General features: G+C 42.6%; 1 protein-coding gene across 10 annotated transcripts in view; it reads left to right on the forward strand.

Moving 5' to 3' along the window:
• ICA1 (islet cell autoantigen 1) overlaps positions 1-13,035 on the forward strand; it is a 138,821-nt gene that overhangs the window by 89,430 nt on the left and 36,356 nt on the right. For all 10 annotated transcript variants that reach the window (XM_084785913.1, XM_084785918.1, XM_084785922.1 and 7 more), the window contains exons 7-8: positions 7,480-7,605; positions 8,688-8,786. In XM_084785913.1, the coding sequence (XP_084642039.1) occupies positions 7,480-7,605; positions 8,688-8,786 (225 nt within the window). The remainder of the gene's footprint in view (positions 1-7,479; positions 7,606-8,687; positions 8,787-13,035) is intronic.

Here is a 13,035-nt window from a genome sequence, read left to right on the forward strand (position 1 = left end):
TTCAGCATCATTAGTCATCAGAGAAACGCAAATTAAAGTCACAATAACTGTGGCTACCTTTCCACTACAAAATACTCAGAAATTGTACTGATCAAAAGTAGAAAGGGATCTTTATGATGAAACCTGTTGGACTCTGGTAAGAATTTTCAGAAAACAACTGTGACCAACCTAGCTTACTGCCAGCAGGATCAGAGAGCTGTCCTGAATTCATTCAGGCAACGGTGGGAGCAGATCACAAAACTCTTTTTTTATCTTCTCTCTGCCTCCCCTGTCTCTTTTTATCTTTAAAAATTGTGTGTGTGTGTGTGTGTGTGTGTGTGTGTGTGTGTGTTATTTGTGATGTGTATGTGTGTGTGTGTGCATGCATTATTTGTGGGGGGGTATATGTGTGTATGTATGTTATTTGTGATGTGTATGTGTGTATGTGTGTGTGCGTGCAGGCATGCATGCTGTGTTGAGCGTTGTGTGTATGTGGTATGTGTAGTGATGTACTTTGGTGTGCCAGTGTAGGTGTGAGGTCCATGCATATGGAAGCCAAAGAGAACATCTGGTGTCTTCCTCTATTTCTCACTAGCTTGCTGCCTGGAGACAGGATCTGTCCCTGAACTTGGAGCTCACCTTTTAGCTAGATTGTCTGCCCTGCCATGTGCATCAGTCCTGGGTTACAAGCACATATAGCCATGGTTTATGGGTGTAGATTGGGGATTCTGACTCAGGTCCTCATGAATGCAAAACAAGCTCTCTTACCCACTCTGCCGTTGCCCCACTGCCTCCCTTTCCTTATCTGCTTTCCTGAACAGATCAGTTCTCTGCACAAAACCAAAACCCTAAATGTCAGGATTTCCCTGCCTGTAGAGCTTTTGCCATTAAAGATAAAATGAGACTAATTTTATCTTATTTTAAGTTCAAAGATCCTAAGAAAGGCATCTGGTTCCTCCAGCTGAGATTACCATGGTATAGTGTGACGGACTTAGCTTGGTTTAAAATGCTATGATGGTCAGTGTTGTCAGCTGGACAGAGTACAGGATCATCAGGAAGCTGGGCCACGGGGCATGCCTGGGAGGGGCTATCTTGGTTATGCTAATTGATATGGGAAGACCCATCTTTAGGTGTGGGTTGAGACACCCCTTGAGGCTGGGATCTTCAATTTTATAAAATGGAGAACGCAAGCTGAGCACCAACATGGTTTCTTCCTCTGCTTCCTGACGACGGATGTGCCATGGCTTCTCCACCATGGGCTGTTTCTTGAACTGGAAGTGAAATAAGCTTTTTCTCCCTTAATGAGCTTTTGTTTGAGTATTTTATAACAGCAACAGGAAAAGAAACTTAAGACCGAAATTGCAACCGAGAAGTGGGGCCGTTGCTATGTTTAACGCGATCATGTGGTTCTCAGACCTGGAAGTGTTTTGTGGCTTGAATGTAAAAGAGTTTGCAACTTCTGTACAAGATGCTCAATAGGCCATGCTGGTGAGGGCCTAAAAGACGAGAAGGCTGAGAGAACTACAGACTCCTGTAGAGGGGTTTGGAAGGGAGCAAGGACTCCACCAGGAATTGCAATTGGGACCACTTGTGTGATCCAATGGGCAGGACTTTTGCTTCGTTCCATCTGCCTGTGTTGAGAATTTGAGTGAAGCTGAATTCAGGACAATGGGTTTAATTTGTGTGGAGGATGTGTGATCAGACTAAAAGTTTCTCAGGAGGAAGAGTGCTGGCAGCAAGGCAGCTATAACTGTTGAACAGATTAGCAGTCCCAAAGAGAAACCTGGCCTTCTGCACTGGACAATGAGAAAGATGCTCTTGGGGAGGAGGTACCCTGCCCACCCCATCTAAAGGACCCAACTTGCAAAGATATAAATGTGTATGAAAAGAGAGAGACTGAACTAGGGCTAGTAGTGACCGAGTGGGGATAGGAGTGGGGGAGGGGTCTCATGTCCTTAAAGCAACTGCCTAGGAGAGTGTCCCCTTAGACTCACAAACACTGATATAGCTGGGCATAAGAGTATACACCAAGTAGAGTGCAGAATTTGGAACTATTATCTATATAGCACTGGATTTTAAAGGCATAAAAGATGAAAGATTGCAGGCATCATGTAGAGCTACAGAGGCCAGGCAATGTATGGCAGGGTCAGAGTCCCTGCAGGGATGCCCTGAGAAGCATTGTGTGTGAAACTGGGAAGGTAAACCTAAAGTTGAAATAAAGATTCTAGGATATCAGAGATGCTTGGACGATGGGGGCATCTACAGAAGATCATTGTAAGCACAGAATAGATCTGGAAGGATGAGGTTTCTTTCCACATGTACTCTGTCCTCTAGGTCTATTTTTTGTCTCCTGAATATCTTTTGGGTCAGCCCATTGTTTTCTATATCCAGCATCAACACCCCAGTCTAAAAACGCTGCCATCCTTCCCCTGACTCTCAATCTACCCTTGTCCTCCTTCGTCTCTCTCCTCCTGTCTGTCTGCACACCGCAGCAAGTGATCTTTCCAAACTGAAAATAGAGTCTCTTCTTTCCTTAAAAGTCTTCTAAGCTTTTTTTTTTTAATTGTGTCTAGGTTGAAAACTGAAGTTCTAAGCACACATATCACTGTGCCCTCCAGGATAAGACCTGCCCTTCTGCCTCATCTCATAGCACCTTTGTACGTGATCTCAGCAGCCCAGCTGTACCAGTTTACTAACAGTCCCAGGACCTGCCTTCCTCCTGCCTTTTTTCCTAGGGCCTTTGCATACTCCCCTCTCAGCTGGACCACTTTTCACTGATAGCCTTGCTTCTAGTGTAGCTTGACCACTATTGGCTTTCTCTCAGTCAGATGCTCTGGTAAGTTATTCCTGTAGGACTGTTTGGACTTTCTTCTGAACTCCTAATCTGTAGCTATGCATTCAATTTTTTTTTTAATCTCCTCTTTGTTCCTACCGCTACCAACACCTGACATGCTGCTCAGCAAATATCTGCCTAATGAATGGCTATGTGTGAGCGTGCGTGCGCATGTTTCAGAGTTATGTCTTGGAAAAAAAAAATCTAAAAGCAAGAGTGGAATTGTTTCCCTTTGTTCTTAGAGGAAACAAGACACTTAGGAAACAACAGAAGTCCGCTCAGGTTACTTGGTTGTGGAGTAACAAGAAGACCTTCTCCCACTGGGTAGCAAGGCAGAGTGGGTTGTGCATGAATCACTTTGCCTTTGCCCTGGGTAGTTCAAGTTGGGGGCTAATAGGTAGAATTTCACATTCAGGGGATGAGTACAGAGATATGCCTTGTAGTTGTGGCATTGGGGGGCATGGCTGCTTTCTTGAGTAAATTGAGTTGCTGTGGCTTGTGGAAGACAGGACCCAGAGTAAAGAGGCTCTGATATACATACCAGTCACTTCCTGAAGCTTGGGAAACAAGAAAAGAAAGGTGGGGCAACAGAAACAAAATGAAGAAATAGACAAAGGGTGCATTTATTTGCGTGAAAAAAAAATGTAAAGAGCTCTGGAAACCGCAGGGGCTCCTCGAGATGTTTATGTGATTGAATTTAATTTATACGGGATGAAGAGGAATAATAATCAAAACATTTTCACTCAAGTGCATCTGGAGGCATGTGAAACTGCCTTCGCAGTGGTGGCCCGGGCTTTGCTGTATCCGTAGAGTTTTGTTCCTCCTCTAGGCTAAAAGTGGATTTTAGAGAGCAGACATGGAACACAAACTATTAAACAAATTGTTCTGAACCCCAAATGCCCAACAGTGTAACATCCTCCTTGTCTGGCATGGAAAGGGCACAGCATTTGGGAACTCAGCAGTGCCTTAAGTGTTTTGATAATCATTGTTGACACACAAAGCATATGGCCTCTCAGAATTCACTGGGTCAAGCTCAAAATCCTCTCCATTTCTAAAATTACACTTCAAAATCATCTAAGGAGCATCTCAAACTGTATGAATTCCTAACTTTCGTTCAAGGGACACAAGCTCTCACCTCCTAGAACGTACCTATGAGCAAGTGATACTGTAAATACAGGAAGAATCAAAATGTGTAACCAAGAAAAAAGTCTAATTTTTGCATCTCATTAGAAAAATCTAGACCTTCCATATAAATAAGTCTTATATTTTACATACCTTAGATTTGCTTTAAAAGCCGTCTCTAGTATTGGCTCTTCCCAGAAGCCCTCATTGCCTGTTTCCTGACTGTTGACATTAATAATCTGTGGTTATAATCATGCTGTGAAATAAAACCACCATAGCATTCAAGAGCTTACAACAATAAACATCTTTTTATTACTTAAAATCTATGGTTAACAGGCTGTTTCTGGTGTGGGGGTGACACTCACGGTGCTTGGTAGTCAGCTACAGGGCAGGAAAGGGTCTCTTAATAATGGCTGAGCTCTCCTCCTTAAGTCTCTTCATGCCATGTGGCTCGCAGCCCTCCAGCTGGCCAGTGTGAGTGTGTTCTTACAGCCATCACTGAGAAGGCAGAGGGAAAGTGGGAACATGCTGGCATTCCCTTTTTTCAGTTTTCCCGTCTTCTTATATCTCTTATCCTGCTATGGGCCAACACCAAGTCGCATGGCCAAGCTTGATTTCAGAGTTAGGAGAGACAGTAAAGTCACATGGCAAAGTATAAGGAGATACAGGAAGGACGCTTCTTGGGGATACAATGACCACAACACCCAAGACTAAAAGCATCATAATTTTACAGTGACCCCAGCAGCGTTTACCAGCCCCTTCGCCATGCTCTCTGCTCTTACTCTCACTTCTCTTCTTACACTTCTCTGATTGTATTATAATTGTTAATTTTTCTCTCCTCCTTAATGCCTAGCATATTCATAACAACGTACACTCATTCATAACATTTAGTGACTCTATGTTATGTGTGTTTTGGCTTTACAAATAGCCTGCCGTACATAACATAGGACAGGACTCACAAATGCTCTGTAGACATGCATTGGATAAACAAATGCATAAAAGCTCATGCCCCCAACACATTCCTTCCCCCTCTCAAAGACAAAAGCAGAGAGCAGATGTTTTTTGGGACCCTAGTCGAGAAGCCCTTTTGGCCGGAGAATGCTGACCCTTGGTTTTCTGTAGCAAAAATTCCAGCTGCTAGGATTCAGTCCATCAGGGTCTCCTCCGACCCCAAAAGCCCATGTTCTTTTTTTCGTGTCTCTGCTCTTCTCAGGAGCAGGCAGAACATTAATAACGTTTCCCTCATCTTAAACTTCTTATAATCAGAGCTCCCAAGAGGTGAAATTTGAGTCTTCACTCTGCAATAGCAAATAACCTCAAGGGTGTTTGTGTGCACAGTGTGGTCAGGTTGAAAGGATCCAATGACTACTTTCCACTGCTCCCACTGTAGATACAGAGGTGAGACGTATTCCCAGAAAACCTTGTGTGCACATATTCATGCATACATTCATAATCCTCTATTCTTGTACACATTGATTCTGTCAATGTGGCACAAAATGCTTGGCGTCATTTTCCAGCTGCCTATGATCCTGTAGGGAGACTTGTAATTCTAGGTAGAATCCAAAACTGAGCTTTTTTTTTTTCCTTTATTAATTTATTCTTGTTACATCTCAATGGTTATCCCATCCCTTGTATCCTCCCATTCTTCCCTCCCTCCCATTTTCACCTTATTCCCCTCCCCTATGACTGTGACTGAGGGGGATTACCTCCCCTTGTATATGCTCATAGGGTATCAAGTCTCTTCTTGGTAACCTACTGTCCTTCCTCTGAGTGCCACCAGGTCTCCCCCTCCAGGGGACATGGTCAAAGGTGAGGCACCAGAGTATGTGAGAAAGTAATATCCTACTCTCCACTCTACTGTGATGAATGTTCTGTCCATTGGCTAGATCTGGAAATATTACTTGAATTTATCAAGGTGAGCACATTAAATATATACAGATTTTTATCCATCAAAAATAACTCAGTAACATCTTGTTCTTTCTTTTAAGTGATTGGATTTCCCTATCCAAAATATGATATGGTAGCACTTTGGACTAGAGGAAGGGGAAATTTTGACTTCACGTTTTTAAAATGTACGTACGTATGTACATATGTATGTATGTATTTAGTCATGGTGTCATATAACCCAGGCTGGCCTCAAACTCACTAAGTAGCCAAAGATGATCTGAAACTTCTGATCCTTTTGCCTTCATCTCCAGTTTGCTGGAACTACAGGAGTGAGCTACTGCCGCTTGCTTGTGCAGTGCTGAGAATGGAATTCCAGGCTTCAAAGATGGTACTTAAGCACTTTGCTGACTCAGCTCTGTCCCTAGACCTCTACATCTGAAAACTTTACTCTCTTATAACATAATCTATAGAGTTAACATATGGAAAACTTTTCTGGTCTTCATTTCTTTCCTGAATTACAGTGCAGCTCCTGGATGGTTAGAGGTACGCTGGTATCCATCACTCAATAGTAAAAATTGAAAGTTTATCAATAGGAATGTTTTAGGCCCTGACAAAATCCTCTGATATAAAGCCTCCCTTGGCTCCTGGAATAGGAGAATTATGTTAGTAGAAAAAAACGAAACCCCAAGAAAATACAGAAATCAGTTTACTGAGACTCTAGGTAAGAGAAATATAGGAGATGGGGAAATACAAGGACCCAGAGGGTCCTAGAAACCTACAAGAAGAACATCTCGATGGGTGGATCAGGGCCCGGGGGGTCTGCTCAAATTATTGTACTAATCAAGGACAATACAAGTAGTAAACATCAAACCCCTATTCTGATCTAACCAATGGACAGGACATTCTCCACAGTTATGTGGAGAGCAGGGACTGACTCTGACATGAACACTGGTGTCTAATATTTGACCACCTCCCCTTGGTTGGGAGGCCTGACGGCACTCAAAGAAATAATAGGCAGGTTATCAAGATGAGACTTGATAGCCTATGACCATATAGTGGGGGAGGATGCCCCCCTCAGTCATAGACCTAGGGGAGGGGAATAGAATGAAAGCAGGAGGGAGGGAGGAACAGGAGGATACAAGTGTTAGGATAACAATGGAGTTGTAATCTGAATAAATTAATAAAATTAAAATTAAAAAAGAAATCAGTAAATAGGATTGTGTCAGTGATAATTTCTCCATTGTAGCAAATTTACATAAGCTGTTAATGTTAGGATAAGTTACTTAAGGACTGTGTGGGAACCCAGCCTCCAGAGACTGGATGCTCCTGAGCAATGCACTCTTCTCCAGGACCTGTGTAACTCCAGCGTTCTCCTCACTGTGACTAGCTTGTAATTGCCCTGAGGAAACAGAGTTATTAATCTCATTCTGCAAAACATATAATTTGTAGAGTAAGTCTGTTACAAAATTATGGTCACCACATTCTTGTCTAGGTCTTTGGGAAGTAAGGAAGAGATGTCAGATCTGCTCATTTGCCTGTAACATTCAGTGCTGCTTTCTTATGTAAGACAGAGAAGCCCTTCACTGGTCTTTCCTCACCTGCAAATTTTAACTTCATAGAGGTTTGAGTGTCTCAGAGATTTGCTTTCACTTTTGTAGGTACAGACACAAGTACGCCTTGCGAAGAAAAACTTTGACAAATTGAAGATGGACGTGTGTCAAAAGGTGGATCTTCTTGGAGCAAGCAGATGTAATCTCTTATCTCACATGCTAGCAACATACCAGGTAACAAAGTCATATTTGTCTTAATGAACAAAGAATTTCCAGAGGCTTAGAAGGAGGGGAATTTTGTGTGTGGATGGAGAGTTTGCCCTGAGCATCGCAGGTTCTGAATGCATCCTTGTCTCTGCCTTTTAAAGCCCTGCCGTTTAATCAACGGCACAGTCACAACTGTGTGCTGTACACACAGTGGAACTTTCTACTTTCCTGCATTTGTTTTGTGAGTCCTTTCGGCCCTGCATGCCTTTCTTCTTCACCTGTGCCTTTCCGGATCCTGCGCTGGACCCTGTTAGCACAATACCCTACGCATCTCGGAATGTGATTATTCAGGGCACTCGGTTTTGTCTCTCTTAATACTGAGGTACTTCAGTGTAGCCCTGTCTCTATCCTCAGTGTGTAGACTCCAACTAAGTGTGAAATACCAGATGCTGGGAGTTACAAGGAATGTGAAAATTACTAATGCCCAATTCCTTGAACTCAAAGAATTCAAAATGTTGGAAGAAAAATGGAGGAAGTAAAATCCTACTATATTTCCCAAACCTCCAGAAAAGGTGTTCTACACAGAAAAAAAAAATACTTTGAAGAATGCAAATGAATGGGCCTTGTGGCACATGCCTTAAATGCTAGCAACCAGGTGGCAGAGGTAGGTGAATCTCTGTGAGTTCAAGGCCAGCCTACTCTACAAAGCAAGTTCCATGTCACCCAAGGTCACATACCATGAGACTCTGTGTCACCCTAACCCCCACCCTCAAAAAAAAAAAAAAGGCAATAAGATTTTGGAGAGGGAAATATTAAATTGTTATAAAGTGAGATGAATTAGCAGCCCTGGGTTTTGGAGAATTGACTGAATAGGGCAAAGACCATAGAGAAGTGAGGGTCCACGGTGGTAGGTACAACCTAACCATGGAAGAAATTTAGTTGTATGAGGTGCCTCAGTCTAAGTGAACCATCAGGAGAAACAGAGGCATAGAAATAAGAGCAAATGAGATTTGAGCTGACCTGGAAAGCTACAAATTATTAGACCACTTCTCTGGGGCCACTCAAGTGGGCATTCAAGCCATTGATGATTTTACCATCTTTCTCGACAGACCACTCTGCTCCACTTTTGGGAGAAAACCTCTCACACCATGGCGGCCATCCATGAGAGCTTCAAAGGCTATCAACCGTATGAATTCACAACATTAAAGGTACAAGAGCCAGAGAGACCACTAGGAAATCTAGTGAAAAGGCATTTTTGTTTGTATTATAAGCCAAACCCAGGGCAGCATCGCCATTTCCAGAGCCCTGTCAGAAAGAGCTCTATCTCTGCCCAGGCCTCTCAATGTTTATCATAATCATTCCATACTTATTTGACGTCATTGGAGACAAGATGGCTCCAGATCAAGTAACCGTTTACTTGTTGCCTGGTTTTGTTTTGTTTGTTTTGTTTTGTTTTTCCATTAGTTATTACTGGTTTGAGAAGATTTATTTATTTCCTCCCTTATTTTTGAAAAAATTACTACTCTACTTTATCTTGAAGATATCTCCAACATAGAGTTGGGATCTTCCGTAAGACTGTAGTAATATTTTCTAAATAGAAGAGCTACATTAAGCTCAAGGATTCTTGCCTCAAAGGGGTTTGTATCTCCTGCCCCAGTGGTCACTAGAAGTGAGTGCACATCAAGATAAGAAAGTGGTTTTCGTTCCAGAAGGACTTTAAGGATGATAGATGAGAACAGTGGGTACTTTGTTGTTGGCTTGTATCTTTGAAAGAAAACTGTCAGGGAAGAACTCGCAAAAGTAAACCTTAAAATTGCCCAGTTCTAATTTTTAAGGCGATTTATAAGGGTCCACACTGCTAACAGAACATCCAAATGTTAAAAAAAACAACTGTTGGGAGCCTTAAAATGCATCTCTGATTTTAAATGTTTATAAGTCATCTACAAATCTACAAATCTACTTATCTAGAAAAATTTGAAGGCCTTGAGTGAGTGAAGGTCTCAAGAGGGACTAAGGAGGCTCCATTTGCCCTGAGCTGGACCCATGATGACTCCAGGACACCTGGCCTTGGAGCTGTTCCTCACCATCCCTGGCTTGCTCGAGTGTTGGTGTGCACTGACACACTGCACGGCGAATGCACCTTGACTATGCACTGTTTCGCCCTGCGAGCTATACACACTTACTAGGAGAGCCTTTTTCTTCCTTATCCACCGCATCTGTCTGTCATCCAGCCAGCTGTTCTGCACACAGTTAGCAGCAGCCCCTTTCACGCTGGCTTGTGTCACTGTTGGAAGCAGCTGTGTTTCTTCCCTGTGATTTACTGATGCTTCCAGCAACTTCGGAAGTGTCCCTCCTGATCAAGGAAGATTAGTTAAAATTACAGATCATGCGACCCCACAGTTCTTATTCTGGCCTGAGCAGATCAGGCCACCCTTCCACGGGGCGCTTCTTGTGCATCACAGTTGTTGTGTTGTGAGTGTTGCTTTATTTCCCTTTTTATACTATTAATGGTTGAACCTAGGGCCTCACGCATGCTAGCTAGGAAAGTACTTTACTGCTAACCCGTATTCCAAGGCCACGTGTTTTAATTTGCATCCAGTAACCAAAGGTTATCTGTCTTTTGAAACATGAATTGGCCATAAGACAAATGAAATGGCCTCTTCCTCAAATATAATTTTTAAAAATTTTATGTTTGTGTTTACTACATGTAAGTGACAGTGTGAACTCATGACATTATTGTGTCGCGAGCATGGAAGAACAGAGGCATTGTCATCTCTGGCTTCCTGGGCTGAGGAAGATGTGGCTCAGTGTTGTTTTCTGTGCTGTTCACCCTACAAAAAGGGATCCCTCTGCTTATGTTAGAGGATGTCCAAGTAGGAGTTTAGACCAAGTTTGACAGTTGCAATTTAGAGCACAATTACAAATATTTTGAGTAGAGAGCTCAACATTGCCTTTTATTCCCCCTGACCCTTCCCCTAAATTATAGCTTAAATAATAGTGCATGGCCTATCTGTAATATAGTTTTGTAGGATAAATACATCTGTTAAGGTCTGATGGTGTTACAGTCAAATTAAGAATAACTACCTAAAACCCATCAAAGAAGCTGGTTTTTCATTAGCACTCCAGGATGTTCATCTAGGCTTTCAGGGATGACAGATTAGAATTTCAAGCTGATAAATAATTATGTGGATTCCCATTGGACATAATAGAATCCTGTTATGCACAGGTCATTATTTTTTATAGATAGACGCATTTGTGTATCAAATTGTATGCCACAAAACATGAAAATGAAACCCATTAATTCCCTATGTGCCCTGTTCAAGTATGATGACGCTGTTTGAATATCTAGGGCTCTCCCACCAATATCCTTTTAAAACACATGGCCTATATTTATAAAATCTTTATTTCATCCAGTAATTTTTAAAAACCTATAATTTTAGAATGCCATTCTATATTGATAATGGCTATTCTGAAATTTAAATAAATGTTTTCCCAATTAATTTGTCCTCCAGGTTTACGTAAGCAAATGGCCCCTTAAATGCCTTTTGGGATTCTGTCTGGAAAGAAAACATAGTCTGAAGAGAGGATTGCCAAGCTCTGCTAATGAAAAGCGGGCCATTTGTTTTCTTTGCTTCGGGGTTTATTCTGGGTGTGTTGGTAATTGTGCCGCTGCAGCTGTATTTCCTGACTATTAGTTTTATGCTTGATGAAGGATGATAATTAATGTGTTAGATGCTCGGCGTGTCCTGTCTGAGAGGAAGAGTGTTCTACAGCAGAAGTGCGAGGCTGGACCTTGTGCCCTGGGACATCAAATGAACCTTTACCTAAGACATATAAAATAGTTCTCTTGTGAAAGAAATCCACTATAAAAATTAATCTCTACCTCACACATCTTTCAAAATATTCAAGCAATGGCTTTGACCACCTAATGGAAATGCTTCGTGGGACAACTGTTTTTGTCCAGGCCTGATGTGATTATATTGCTTCTACCTCGGGGAGGCGGGAGAATCCGTTTCAGTTTCAGGATACATTCTGGCATTCAACGTTATGGGAAATTTAGCTTTGAAATGTAATCTTACAAAAAATGTAAATCCGATCATTGTAATCCCCCCAACTTAAAACAGGCATTCTAAGTGGCCGCCAGTATCTGTTTTCCTACAACCAACACTTATTGATTCATTAAAACGTTAGTAAACATGTATATTTTACATACGTTATCTATCATTAATGTATTGATTTTACATCGCTTCCAAATCTGGGAACATCTTTCACATGGCAGGAATTATCACGTTTGGAGGGGTATAAGCAGAGAATGTGACTTGCTGGATCTGGAAAACGTTGTCTCTTTTCTGGGGGAGCAATTTGGGCTCAAAGTTTAAAGCATTTTAAAGAAAGTAAATGCAATTCTGTCTTATTAGGAACAAAGTGCCTGTCTTAAGTTGCCAGCCCTTAGATGTGGTGTTTACTTCATCCTTCCAGGATATCACTTATACATTTCTCTATGGATCCAGAGCAGGCGACAGCCACAGAGGAGTCATGTGGCTTTTCCCAGGGTCATCTACAATTCCATTTGTATCAATGGCCATTCCTCCTCTATGCAGCGTTCTGATAGTAGGTGGATTGTGCATTTTTATAGGATATTAGAGTAAGGACTTGGCCCTTTACAATGTGGACACAGACTGGTTGAGGGCCAGCATGTCCTCCTGTGTTTATATTACAGGGCAGTCGGAGTTGCCATGCGTTTGTTTGAGACAGAATCTTAACCCACACTGGCTTTAAACTCATGATCCTCCTATTTTCGCACCCCTGAAGTGCTGGATTACACGTGTCCAAGATCATGCCACATTTATTTTTTTAATTCTTGTTCGAGACAGTGTTATACTACAGAGTCCAGGTTGGCCTAAAATTCCTTAACACACTGCGCACCCCTGAGTGCTGGGATGTGTCTTTATTTTTTTTAGCTATCAGAGTGCTCGTGTTTAACAGAAACGGTCAGTAGTAGAGTACAGTCCTGTGACACACTTTGCTTCAGTGGTTTTGGAAGGAATAGCGGATTTTTCCACTTTGCTCTTCACATTCTCGGATTAAGTACATAAAAGCCCAGCCAGCCAGACCGGCTCCACCCAGGCCCACCAATGGTAGGGGCAGTAATGATGAGGTGATAGTAGAGGGGCTGCTGCTGCTGCTGCTGCTGCTGCTGCTGCTGCTGCTGCTGCTGCCGCTGCTGCTGCTGCCGCCGCCGCCACCGCCGCTGCCACCACCACTGCTGGTCCTGGTACAAGTGCGGTGGTGGAAGGGAGGCTATGTTGGTGTTAGTAGCGGGATTGCTGGCATTGAGACTGATGGGAGCCGTGATGGGGAAGGAAGTAATGGTGATAATGGCATTGGTGGTGAGGGTTGCAGCAACAGCAGTGGTTGTGATGGTGGTGGCCGAAGTGGGGCTGGGAATCATCACAA

This window comes from Acomys minous, assembly GCF_964271855.1.
Source record: "Acomys minous genome assembly, chromosome: 6".
Classification (NCBI taxonomy): Eukaryota; Metazoa; Chordata; class Mammalia; order Rodentia; family Muridae; genus Acomys; species Acomys minous.